This window comes from Ichthyophthirius multifiliis (genome assembly GCF_000220395.1).
Source record: "Ichthyophthirius multifiliis unplaced genomic scaffold scaff_1120509251125, whole genome shotgun sequence".
In the NCBI taxonomy this organism is placed as follows: domain Eukaryota; phylum Ciliophora; class Oligohymenophorea; order Hymenostomatida; genus Ichthyophthirius; species Ichthyophthirius multifiliis.
In genome coordinates, this window is record NW_004086181.1 from 1 (window position 1) to 13,541 (window position 13,541).

The 13,541-nt window shown below is 13.6% G+C and overlaps 2 protein-coding genes across 2 annotated transcripts, besides 44 other annotated features; both read left to right on the top strand. All coding sequences in view use genetic code 6, as the record gives it.

The window, feature by feature from the left end:
- Positions 1-13: 13 nt before the first annotated feature.
- Positions 14-88: a microsatellite.
- A 401-nt stretch (positions 89-489) lies between these two features.
- Positions 490-557: a microsatellite.
- Positions 491-568: a microsatellite.
- Positions 493-569: a microsatellite.
- A 238-nt stretch (positions 570-807) lies between these two features.
- IMG5_144950 (hypothetical protein) lies at positions 808-1,694 on the top strand. The gene has a single exon (XM_004031164.1). It carries the CDS (start codon positions 913-915, stop codon positions 1,603-1,605), a length of 693 nt encoding a protein of 230 aa, XP_004031212.1. The 5' UTR covers positions 808-912; the 3' UTR covers positions 1,606-1,694.
- Positions 1,166-1,226: a microsatellite.
- Positions 1,228-1,277: a microsatellite.
- Positions 1,692-1,728: a microsatellite.
- A 41-nt stretch (positions 1,729-1,769) lies between these two features.
- Positions 1,770-1,810: a microsatellite.
- Positions 1,795-1,840: a microsatellite.
- Positions 1,800-1,960: a microsatellite.
- Positions 1,800-1,965: a microsatellite.
- Positions 1,966-1,978: 13 nt separating this feature from the next.
- Positions 1,979-2,069: a microsatellite.
- Positions 1,980-2,068: a microsatellite.
- A 19-nt stretch (positions 2,070-2,088) lies between the features above and the next one.
- Positions 2,089-2,128: a microsatellite.
- Positions 2,129-2,705: 577 nt separating this feature from the next.
- Positions 2,706-2,804: a microsatellite.
- An 800-nt stretch (positions 2,805-3,604) lies between these two features.
- Positions 3,605-3,638: a microsatellite.
- Positions 3,639-4,008: 370 nt separating this feature from the next.
- Positions 4,009-4,076: a microsatellite.
- Positions 4,010-4,084: a microsatellite.
- Positions 4,031-4,084: a microsatellite.
- Positions 4,085-4,545: 461 nt separating this feature from the next.
- Positions 4,546-4,605: a microsatellite.
- Positions 4,606-4,661: 56 nt separating this feature from the next.
- Positions 4,662-4,707: a microsatellite.
- Positions 4,708-4,783: 76 nt separating this feature from the next.
- Positions 4,784-6,277, top strand: IMG5_144960 (WD40 repeat protein; the record flags this gene model as incomplete). The annotated part of the gene is made up of 6 exons (XM_004031165.1): positions 4,784-4,909; positions 5,225-5,270; positions 5,321-5,713; positions 5,768-5,853; positions 5,903-5,948; positions 6,001-6,277. 6 exons carry the CDS (start codon positions 4,784-4,786, stop codon positions 6,135-6,137), a joined length of 834 nt encoding a protein of 277 aa, XP_004031213.1. The 3' UTR covers positions 6,138-6,277.
- Positions 4,939-4,992: a microsatellite.
- Positions 4,947-5,003: a microsatellite.
- Positions 6,278-7,259: 982 nt separating the features above from the next.
- Positions 7,260-7,295: a microsatellite.
- Positions 7,267-7,295: a microsatellite.
- Positions 7,270-7,417: a microsatellite.
- Positions 7,309-7,416: a microsatellite.
- Positions 7,311-7,350: a microsatellite.
- Positions 7,357-7,417: a microsatellite.
- Positions 7,365-7,403: a microsatellite.
- Positions 7,390-7,419: a microsatellite.
- Positions 7,420-8,505: 1,086 nt separating this feature from the next.
- Positions 8,506-8,579: a microsatellite.
- Positions 8,579-8,612: a microsatellite.
- Positions 8,613-10,036: 1,424 nt separating this feature from the next.
- Positions 10,037-10,075: a microsatellite.
- Positions 10,076-10,414: 339 nt separating this feature from the next.
- Positions 10,415-10,476: a microsatellite.
- Positions 10,421-10,481: a microsatellite.
- Positions 10,430-10,475: a microsatellite.
- A 90-nt stretch (positions 10,482-10,571) lies between the features above and the next one.
- Positions 10,572-10,625: a microsatellite.
- Positions 10,626-11,139: 514 nt separating this feature from the next.
- Positions 11,140-11,190: a microsatellite.
- A 164-nt stretch (positions 11,191-11,354) lies between these two features.
- Positions 11,355-11,402: a microsatellite.
- Positions 11,403-12,301: 899 nt separating this feature from the next.
- Positions 12,302-12,400: a microsatellite.
- Positions 12,339-12,402: a microsatellite.
- A 308-nt stretch (positions 12,403-12,710) lies between these two features.
- Positions 12,711-12,761: a microsatellite.
- Positions 12,762-13,164: 403 nt separating this feature from the next.
- Positions 13,165-13,196: a microsatellite.
- Positions 13,197-13,541: the final 345 nt, after the last annotated feature.

Consider the following 13,541-nt stretch of genomic DNA (forward strand, 5'->3'; position numbering starts at 1 on the left):
AAGTTAAATAATAATATATATATATATATATATATATATATATATATATATATATATATATATATATATATATTAATATATATATATAATTATATTTTTTTTTTGCAATATTTTTAAAAAACAAAAAATCTAATAGTTTTCGAATTTTTTGAATTAATTTTTTAAGTTTAATATTTTAAAAATAAATTAAAATATTTATTTTTTTAAAGTTATATTCAAATCAAATGTGTTATTTATTTAAAACTAATGATAAAATTTATTATTAATTTTTTACAAAAGAAGTATTATTATCTTGAAATTAAATTTATAAATTTATTAATAACAATTTGTTTTCTTTAAAAATAGTATTATTTTTATTTTCTGTAATTAATAAACAAATAGATTTTATTTTTAAAAATTTAAAATAATTAAATTTATTGGTAATTATAAAAAACAATGTAATATTTATTAGAATAAATAAATATAAATTTAACTATTATATAATAAAATTTATATTTATATAATTATACATTTTTATATATTATTATATTTATTATTATTTATATAATTTATATATTTATATATTATTAAATCCTTTTATTTTATAAATGTATAAGAAAATATTATAATATATAATATTTTATATTAATATTTAAAATCTAATAAATAATAATTAATTACATTAATATAAATTTAAAAGAAATTAATATAAATTTCAATTATTAAATTAAAAGATAAATATTTATAAAATATAATTTATTATAAATAATAATATATATAATTTTTATAAAATAAATATAAAATCATATAAAATAATTTATAATAAAATAACATGAATACTAATAATTAAGTTCATCACAATTAATATTATACATCTGAAAACTAAGTTATTCATCCTTTGCATAAAATAGAATTTTGCAAAGATTTTATATTATGTAAAAAACAAATAAAAAAATATCAATTAAAAAATAAAATAAGAGAAATGTGCAAACCCCTAATGTGAATAAAAACATATTAACTATTCAGAATTAAGAAAACAAATAAAAGATATACATAAACCTTATAAAAAGCATTTATGTAAATTATATGAATAAGGCCAAACATGTAATGAAAAAAAATAATTTTGTTTATTTGCACATGGAGAAGAAGATATATGGGTATATTTATTTTTTTAAAAAAAAACTGATTTAAAAAATAAAAATATAGAATTTTTAAAATAATGAGGATAATAATTTTTAAAAATAAAATGAATTTTAAAGAAAACCAAAAGAAGAATTTTAAAGAAAACCAAAAGAAGATAAACTTGAAAAAAAAGAGAAAAAAGAGATTAAATAATAAAAATTTGAATTATAATATAAAAACTCAAATAGAACAAATTAAAATATTAATAATAATATATAATAAAGGAGTTACGAATAAGAAGAAATTGATTTTGATAAAAAAGAATAACAATTAATGTAAGAAATAAATCAAAATGAAGATTAAGTATTTTCAAACTGTTCAGAATGGGAAAGTGATACTTAAGAAAATGAATCATTTAGTTTAAATAAAGAAGAATAGAATAAAATTTAAAATCTAAAAAAGAGAATAATTGGTATAATTTTTATAAAAATAATGAATTTTTGATTTAAAATGATCATTAATATGGTGAAGAAAACGAATTTGATTAATAATAAATAAATTCTTTGAATAATTATAGAAATAATATGAAAAAATAAAATAAGAAAATTAAATAATAATAAGGAAAATGTAATATTTAAGGATAGTAATAATAAGATATTTTAAAAAATTTAAAAAAATAAAAAGAAACTTAAGAAAAATAAGAAAGAAAAAGAAATAATTAAGAAAAAAAAGATAATTATTAAGAAAAAATTGAAAATAACTTAGAATAAAAGGATAATTATTAAGAAAAAAAGGAAAATAATTAATAAAAAAAGGAAAATAGTTAAGAAAAAATAGAAAATATTTAAGAAAAAAAGGAAAATAGGTAAAAAGAATCTAATAAAAAATAAAATTAAAATAAAAAATAAGAAAATAATAATAAAAACGAAGAAATAAATAATAAAAAATAAAAAAATAAAAAAAAAAATGAATAATAATTAGAAGAAAATAAAAAAAATGAAAATTATAAAAAAAAAGATAATTATAATAATATAATACAAGAAAATAAACCTTATATATAAAATGATAAGGAAATTAATTAAAAAATTTAAATATAAGAATTAGAAATATATTGCTTTTGCTATTTTAATAATAAAGAAGATCTAAAAGATTGGCCAAAGCATATTTTAGATATATTTTTTGATCTAAAAATTCCCGAAAACTCATTAATAATAAAAGAAGAAAGTTAAACAAATGCTTAAAACGGCTTAATTATCAAAATAAAAGGGATAAAAATACTAACATTATAACTATTAAGAATAAATATATATAAAACTCCAAAAATAAAATGCCTTTTTAGAATTAATTCAAATCCAGATTCTTAGATAACTTTTTCTAAAAAAATAATAATGAAAAAATAAATTAATTATTATTCTTTTTTAGCAGAAAATAATAGAGAATATATCATATTCGGAAAAAAGATGGACCTTCCTGAAAGCGAAAATCTTGAATTTAAAATTATGACTTTAGGAATTTATAAGATAATACAAATAAAATAGAAGAAACTATTATAGGTATATAAATGTTTATTATAAAAATTAATATTATATATTAATATAAATGTTTATAAATATATATATATATATATATATATATATATATATATATATATATATATATATATATATATATATATATATATATATATATATATATATATATATTAAAGGAATGCTTAATAGAATGAATATTTATTAAAATAATAATGAATTACTATCAGGATAAATTATTTTAGGCATATAAAATGAAAGTAGGAAATTTGTAGGATGTTCTACTTTAAATAATTGCCATGAAAATTTCTTTAGTTTTGTTAATAAAAGATTAAGGGAATGTACTCCATGTGTAGGAAGTGATTTATTTGTAAAAAAAGATTTTAGGGTTGTTATTCCTGGAGAAATAGAAAACGAATTTTTTTTAGTTGTTGATTTGCATGTTTTTTTACTTTAAATTAATAAACCACCTGAAAACACTCTTTTTTAAACTTCTAATGGCATTTTCTTTGAAAAAATAGATGAAGGTAATTGGCCAATGGGTAGTTCGAAAATATATTAAATGTTTTAAAAAGGATTAATTTCAGAAGACAGATTTTTAGTGGGATTGAAACAATTGGACAAAAGATATGCTTTTGTTTAATAAAAAAATAAAAAGAATAATTTTATATATTAAGAATTAGAATGATTTATATATATATTTAAATAATTTTTTAAAAAATATTTAATTTAATTGATTTTTTTTTTATTTTAATAATAATTTAAGAGTTCTTTACATTTATTATTTTTATTTTTATCTTTTAAACAAATAAAAATTACTCATATTTAGATTTTATTAAAAATATCAAATTTGCGTTTTTTATTTATTATTTTATTTTAAATAAAAATTATAATAATATATTATATTATTTCATTCTATTTATTGCTTTTTCGAAGTTATAATTTTATAAAATTAAATATTTTAAGTTAACATGTAAACATATAAATTAATAAAGATATAAAATAATATTTTATTTTAAAAAATAAAAGATAAAATTATCCTATATTATATATATAAATATTATATTAAATTACTAAGAATATAAGTCAATTCTATAATGAAAATTTGATAAAAAAAATATTATAATGCTTTTCATATATTTATATTAATTTAAGAATATTATCTAAAATATAAATAGATGATGTAATTATTTTATTTTTCGGAATATAATAATAATAAAAGTCAATAAATTAATTTCTAATTGCTTTTTAATTTTTGTTAAAAAAATATATTTTTGAGTTGAAATTAAAAATATTTATTAATTTGAAAAAATTCAAAATAAATTTATTCTATAAATATTTTTTTGAGTTTAGGTTTTTTGTTTTGTTGTGTTTAAAAATATATTAATAAAATATTCATTTTATATAAATAAAAATTAATATTATATATATAAAAAAATTAATATTTAAAATAATGAAATTTTAATAAAAAATTATTTATAATAAATTTATGATTTATTTATATTTTCTTTCATTAATTCACATAATAAATAAAAGATATAATAAAGATTTTAAATTATAATAAATAACCTCAAAAAAATATAATAAAAAATTATTTATTATATTATATTATATATTTATACTTTTCATATAAAAATTATATCACACGTTTTTATTTAAATTAAAAAAAAAATGATTTTTTATTTAATATAAAAGATTTAATTAAATATATTATAAAAATAATAAAAAAAATGAAAAATAAATTATTATTTATATTAATTATAAATTTAATAATCTATTGTTTTAAAACTAAAGAATATGTAGAATAATTTGAAGCTCATACAGGCCCTGTAGGATCACTTGAAATATTTGAAGTAGAATTATAAATTTTTTATAAAATAATTAATAAATAAATATAAATAATAAAGAAAAATGAATATATAAAATATATATATATATCTATATATATAAATATATATATATATATAAATATATAATTTTTATTTTTAGTATATATACATTTTATAAAATTATATAAATATATACATATTTATATCAATGTCAATATCAATATTAATATCAATATCATTATCAATATATATTTCTATACATTACTTTATATTATTTATTGTTTTTTATATTTATTTATTACATTTACTATTTTATTATAGGAAATGAATTTTTTAATAACCGGTGGTGCATTTGATAAATTAATAAAAGTTTGGGATATCAATACACACAAGCTTTTATTTTAACTTAAAGGTCATGATTAAGGCGTATGGGATTTACATAAATTTTCTGTAAAAATTAAATATATTTATATAATACAAAAAAATAATATACTTATTAAAAAATGATAATGATTTATTAAAAAAATTAATGATATACTATAAAGTATGGAGAAAAAAAATATGTTTTATCAGCTTCAAAAGATAAAACAATAAAATGTAAAAAAAAGCAAATATTAATATATATTTATACATTTGCATAGTATGGGATTTAAAATTATAAAAACTTACGAGAACATTTTAAGGACATACTGATACAGTTAATAAAGCTATATTTGTTCCTGTAAAATTTAAATTTATAAATATAAATTTAAAATTAAAAAAAAGGGTTTAGACCTTGTTGTAAGTGCAGGAATGGATAAATCTATAAAAAGTATAATTTTTTGTTTTTTAATTGATCAAAAAAAATAAAAATAAAAATAGTTTGGAATGCCAAAAAAGGAGGACCACCATTAAGATAAATACCAGATGCTCACAAAAACTGGATTAGAGGTTTATTGTATATTCCAGAATCCGATGGATTAGTAGCCAGTTCTAGTTACGATAAAACCGTAAAAGTATGGAATGTATAAACAGGAGAATTAGTTTAAGAAATGTTAGGACATGAAGCAGATATATACGCACTTACATATGAGGAAACTACAAATTAATTAATATCTTGTGATAATAAAGGTAATATTTTAAGATGGAATTGGCTTGAAGGCTCTTTCAAAGTAGTTTAATAAGATTAAAGCGGTTTTTTCGCTATCGGAATAACTACTATTCCTAATTCTAAACTTATGTTTACTGTAGGATATAATTCTTTTAATATATTTGGTAATTATATTTATATAAAAATCTTAATTCTTATTTATTATCGTATAACAAAAGCTCTTGATATTTCTAAATTAAATAAATAACCTTTATATGTAAAGAAAGGACATGCAAATGAAACATGGAATGTTAAATATAGAAAGGTAAAATAACAAAATATAAAAGAATATATTTATTTTATAAAAAAAAAAGGGTACAGGGTTCATATATTCAGGAAGTACTGATTATTCAGTGAAAAGTGATTTTTTTATAATTATTTAAAATAAAAAAATATATAATTTTTATTAAAGAATGGAATGTATGTGAATTTTTACATGAAATATTTGATTTAGAGGAAGGTATTTGTGTAAAAGAATGTAAAGAAGGTTATATTGAAAATAGTGATTTGAATATTTGTGTTAAATAAGTTAAGAAAAGTGAATTATGAGAGGAATAATATTATATTCCTTTTTAATAAATATTTTATTCTACTTGTTTTTTTTTTTTTTTTTGAGATTTAATATTATAATTATTATTTTTATTAATAATTGTGCATTTTTATTTTATTTTTTATGTTGAAAAATACATTTTTTTTTTATTTAATTAATATAATTAAATTATAAAAAACTTAAACTATATTTTTATTGTTTAATATAATATAATATAATAAAATAAATAAATAAATAGTTATTAAATTATACAAATTTTCTAGCTAGAATTAAAATAACATTCAATTCTAATTGTCTTAAAAATTTTTAAATCTAATTACATGCTTATTGTATGAATTATTATGATTAAATTATAGCTACCAATTCAAAACAGTAGGTTCTAAATTAAGCTATGATTTCCATATAATTTTAATAGGAATATTAAATATTCCATAACCTTTTCTTAAAACTTGATAAGGTGATTTAGTACATGTAACAGTAGGATTTTGAAAAGTTTCATGTAGTTTAAAAATAACACTTTGTACATAATTTTCTTCTTTATTGCTTGTTTAAAGTTTTATATATACACACCATTCGTGATTATTTTAATGACATATAGAAGTTCTAGATTATTAAGGATCTTCTACTTATTTATATGAATTTCCATATAGGATTGTTAATGAAATAAATGAGTCGATTTCTTTTTAAATTATTAATATTTCGGTCTATCTTTTACGATATTATTAAGGAAAAATTTCTTTAATTGATTTTTCAAATGTTCGATCTATAAGTAGATTATCAATATTTTTTATTTAATTTCTGCAAATAGGGCATATTATATCAGATGAGAAATCCTTCAATTACTATATACATATTTTGCAAAAATAATGTTTACATAAGGTTTTAGTTGGGTTTACTATTAAATTTAAACATATAGGACATTCATAGTCTTATTCTTAATTCTACATTATTTATTTTTGTTAAAATAATATTAAATTAATTTAATTTATTTTAGTTTAATTACAAAAATTTTTAAAAAATTAAAATCTGGTAAATTTTGGAGTTAAAAATATATATGCTTATAAATTAATATATTCTAATAATAATTAAAAAAATATATTATAAATTTTTATTTAAATTTAATATACAAATAATATATATAATAATAATATATATAAGGAAATATAAAAATAAAAAATATAAATTTATAGATATAAAATTAAAAATATAAATATGTGTAAATATTTAAAAATATATAAAATTATAAAAAAAATATATAAATATAATATATATAAATATAATTTTTTAATTATATTACATTTATTATTTAATAATATAATTATAATATATATATTTTGTTTATTTAATCTAATAAATTATTATATTAGTTTATTTATTTTTAATATGTATTAACTATAGATATTTTTAAAACTTATTATTTTTTTTTACTTTATTTTTCTTTTTAATTGGAAGAAAATAAATTAATTATTTATTATTTTTTAAAGATTTAATTTTATCTTAATTTATAAATCATTTTTTTAAATATCTATTTATAAATTTAATATTTTTATATATGATGAATACAAAATTATATTTTCATGAAACTTTTTTTTTCAAAAATCTTATAATATATAAATTTGTTTTGAATAAAATAATTATCTAAAGTGTATTTATGTTTATGATATAATTAACTTTTAACTATTTTTAGATTTTTATTTAACTTCAATTTATATTAATTCTTCTTAATAGATTCTTTTATTTATTTATGTATTTTTTTAGAAAATCAATTATCAAATAAAAAGGCAAGAAAAAATAGATAATGATATTTTTTTATTTTAATTCTTATCAAAAAACTTACAGAAAAAATGAAATAATATAAACAAGTAAAAAAAAATGAATTAGTTTAATAATATATTTAAATAAATAAAAAGTTACAATAAAAATAAAATATATTTTTATTTATTATATTATATGAAAAATACATAATTAAAATTTAAATAAAATATTTATAAATAAAAATGCTTTTAATTAATAGATCAGATACAAATATATAATAAAATAAAAAATATATTCTTTTTTTCATAAAGCATTGTTTATTTTCTTATATTTATAAATTATCATAAGTTATAATTTATTTATATTTACTTATTATAAATTAAAATTTAATAAATAATGCCATTTAAAAATTTTTTAATAGCATAAGTTTATGAATTTTAATATTTTTTAATAAGAAATAATTTCTTGTAAATTTTTAACAATTTTTAATTTTTCGAGATATTTTATTTTAAATTTGTTTGTTTTTTTCTAACTTTACAATAAAAAAAAAATTAATTTAGTTTTATTTTGAATTAATAATATTAATTTATTTTCTTCTTTTAATTAAAAAACTTTATTTTAAATAAATATTTTTGTTTTGTATTATTTATTTGAATTTAATATTTTGTGATTTTTTTATTTATTTTTTATTAAATAAAAAATTTATTTTAATAAAAAATATTTATTTTAAACAGTAATTAAAATTAAAAAAGATATATTTAATTATAATATAGAAACCAAAATAAAAAATAATTTAATAAACTAAAACTAATTATTTATAATATAAAAAATAGAGTTGTATATAGTAAATAGTAATTTTATCTTTTATTTATATATATATATATATATTTATTTTATATTTGTATTAATATTTAGTTATAATTTTAAAAAATCTAATTTCAATTGAAATATCAAAAATAAGAATTGAACTCTACATCATGTAATTCAGTATTAATAAATTTATTTGATTGCAAATTCCATTTTAAAAAAACCGTATCTTAATTAAGCCATCTTTTAAAGAATACTTCAATATAAATAATTGGTTTTTCAGGTTTTTATATTCTTAATTAAAAAGGAGGATTATAATATGTAAAATTTGATTAATTACGATCATGTAATTTAAAGTTTACTTTTTATATAAAATTCTTTTATTCTCTATTTGTTATATATTTTTTTTAGCTTGTCCTTTCAATTCCAACGAATACACACCACTTATAATTTGTTTGATTACTGTAAAATTTGTTCCCATATAGAATTTATAATACATCATATTTTTCAGGTTTTAGTTCTAAAATTCTTTAATAATATTATTCAGGAAATTTTTCTTTAATTTATCTATCAAAATCTTTATCAATTTCTAATCTATCGATATCTTCTATCTTAGTTCTGCAAATAGGGCATTATATTGTTAATTCTGACTAGAATTTATTCATATATTATAAACATTTATTACAAAAATAATGATTACATTAAGTTTAAATCGGTTCCGTTAATATATTTAAACATATAGGGCATGAATATTATAATTTATTAAAAGTCATTTTTTAATTTATTAAAATATTTAATTTTTTTCTTATCTTTTTTTTTAAATATATTAAAATTTATTTTTACAAATTTTTTTAAAATGTAATTTAATAATATATTACGTAATCTATATAATATATAACTAATATCAATTCTAAAATCCATGTAGTTTTTAAATTACTATACATATTAAAATCATATTTTTAGAACAAATTATAATATTATGTATATTTTTGGAATCATTCATCATAGAAAATATATATTCTTAATTTTAAAAAGATTTTTTATAAATAAAATATGAATTATTGATATATGAAAAATTAAATATTATAAATATAAAATGATTGATATATATAATATAAAATATATTATTTGAAATATTACAAATTTAATAAATATTGAATTATTTATATATAAAAAGTTTAAAATATAAATACAAATTATAATAACTAATATAATAATATATTTAATTATGATTTTTTTTTTCTTACTTTATTTTTTATCTTATCATAATAAAAAAAAAATATTTATAATTTTTTTTTTTAATTTTCCTAGTTATTAATTTAAACATAAGAATATTTTTTTTTTATAATTTGTAATTTTTTTTATAATTTTAATTATTGATACTTATTAATTTTAAAATAAATTATTTTCTTATGTAAAAAATTTTTTTTAGTTATAAATTATTTTTAATTAAGGGAAATAAGATTTATTAAATTAGATTATTTTTTAATTAATTTCTAATCAAAATTTTTATGCTATGTATATTTTTAACTAACAATATATATGAAAATTAATCATTGAGTTTAAAAACATTGTTTTGTTAATAATTATTAAATTCTACAATTTCTAAATTATTAAAGATTAGTTTTCTTTAAACAGTTTTAAAATAAAGAAATATTTTTGATTAAGTATTCATTTTGATTAATAATAATTATTTTAATGTATTATTTTTTTGAATTTAAAATATAATTTAATTTAAATAATAATTAATTATTAAATAAATATTAAATTAAATAAATATTTTAACAAAACAAAACAAAATATAACGTATAATTAAAAAGATAAATTTAAAATACTAATAAATTTTTAGTTAAAATTAAATATTTTTCAATTTTATAATTATATATATATTATATTTATTTATAATAATATAACTTATATTATTTTGTATTAAATAAAGAAATTTTTTTTTTTTCAAAATAAATATTAATATTAAGATAAATTATTTTTTCATAATTTTTAAATATCAAAACTATTAGAATGATTAAAAATATAATATATGTAATATTGAAATAAAATGAATTAAGAATATTTAATAAAAAAAAAATAACCAATGGAAATAATTTAAGATATATATATAAATATTGTTTTAATTAAAAGATAATAATTAATAAAAATATTTTTATTTTTATCTATGATTTATTAAATACTTTAAATATATATTATTATTTAAATTTATTTTTATATAATTAATAAAAATTATTTAAAATATATAATCAATTGTATATAAATAAATGTATAATTTAAATATTAAAAATTATATAAAAACATATAAATTATAAATATATTTTAAATAAAAATGCTTTTATAATACATATATTTGTAATAAGATATCAATTATTTAAAAACAGAATATAAAATAAAGTAATAATATATAAAATAAAAACATATAAATACACAAAATAATATATATATATATATAAATATTTATATAAATTAATATTTTTATAATTTTTTTTTTAATCTTTATATATAAAATAAATTATTTTTTTTTTAAAAAAAAAAAAAAACAAAAAAATTTATATAACAACTTTTATTATTATTTTCTTAATTTTTATTAATTCATTTCTCTATATTCTTATTAAGTAATAATTTATCTGTAATTTATTAATTGTATTAGATTTTTTGAATTAATTCATTATATTTTTTTTATTAATATCATTTCTTTAAATAAACATTTATAAATTATCATCACTTAAAGAGTATTAATTATGAGTCGCATTTCCATTAAAACTATCATTTACAAAGCTTTATTTTCTTAGAATATCTTCACTTTTGAAAATATATTTTTTCATTTGTTTTTATTAGTCTTCTTCTTTAATAATTTACGAAAAAGCTAAATTGGTTATAAAAGTGGGTGATTAAGATTATTCTTTAGCACTTTAAATATCGTTTTGTTCATATTAATCAAAAGAGACAAAAACCTACTTTTAAGATTCTTAAATATTTTTAAACAAATTTTCTGTATGTTAATTAGTTTATGAAATAAAGTTTACTAAATCAGTAATTTTTTAAACACTTTCTTTCAAAAACTTGGTATTTTGTACATTTTTAATAGATACTATCAATATACTTTAATTATTAAATTCTTAAATTTTCTTTTATTCATAAAGTTTGACCATTTCTGCATATTCAGAAATGATTTCATTTAAAGTTTTTTCGTCCATATCTTCAATTATTTGATTGAAATTTAAAGTTATATCTTTTTCAGTATTTAAAAGTTAATTTAATATATTTTACACTTAAAATTAGTTCGTTTTGCATATAGATAAACATGAGTTTAATTATTCTGTAAGCTTTTATTTACTTTCATTTATTGTGCTTTCTATTGTAATAATAATTTCTTTTTTTATTTATTCAAGAAAAGATACGTTTTTGTGATAATCAGATATTGTAAAATCATTCCTTTCTTATAAATTTTTTTATATTTGTATATATTCTTGTTTTATTATTTCTAGTCTTATTTTAAAATCACTCAGTTATTTTTCTTTTCGTTGCTTTATATACATATTTGACTCTTATTTTGAAAATGTAAAATATTAATTTTATTAATGCTAAATTGTTTATTATTATTATTAAGTTTGCTATTATTAGGGTATTTATTATTATTATTATTATTATTATTATTATTATTATTATTATTATTATTATTATTATTATTATGCTTAAAGTTTATTTGGATTAACTGTTTAATTTTTTTATTATTCATAATTTTATGGAGATGAACATTTCGTTAATAAATAACTTATATTTTAAGTGGATTATTATATTTTTTCTGTTTTTTATTTGTCGAAATCTTAAATTATTCCTATATCTAAGTTTATGGTTTGTGTTTTTTTTTCTTATTTTTAAGTTTATTATATGTTTTGCTTTAATATAGATGTTTTTTTCTATTGCTATTATTGTTAATATTTTTATAAATCTAAAAATTTTTAATTTATTGGAAATTTCGTATTTGTTTAATTATGAAGTTTTATCATTTTTTTTATTTTTTAATCTATTTTTTTTTTTTTTTTTATATTAAAAATAAAAGAAAGAAAATTTTTGTAATATATGTTTTTTTTGTCATTTCGATAATTCTAAATTTGTTATTAATATAGAAATGAAAATTTTAAAATATTTTAATTTAAATTTTTATTTTTTTCATATATATATTAATATAATTTTATAATACTAATATAAAAAATAAATATGATGTTATTACACTTAAAAAAAATATTTATTTTATTATTTATATATACAAAAAAATAAAATATTACTTTTATTTATATTGCTTTATTTTTTCATTGTTTTTATTCTAAAAATCTAAAAAACAAAAAAAGGCTATTAGTTATCCTTTTTTATTCATTTTTTTGATTGATTTTAAAAAAAAAAATAAAAAAAAAGTAAAAACAAATTATATATAAAATTTGTATATATAACAGTAAAAAAAAAACAAAAAAAAAACATAAAAAAAATTCAAATGAATAAACAATAGATAATTTTCCGAAATTTATACACAAAATATTCCGCTAGTCAAAATTGCTTTTACGCTTAAGAAATAAATGAAATATTATAAAATATTCCTGATTCTAAATATGTAATTCGTTATATGTATTTCGTATAATTTGATGATGATCAAGAGTAGTATTTAAAAAGATATTATTACAATTAAGAATACAATTAAAAAATAAAAATCCTTCTCGAATATTATTAATATCATAATGATATACCCCGTATGTTTATGTTTCCTTTATTTTTAACTATTCATAAATATTATACTAAATAAAGAAAATTAAAATATAATAATCTTAATAATAATT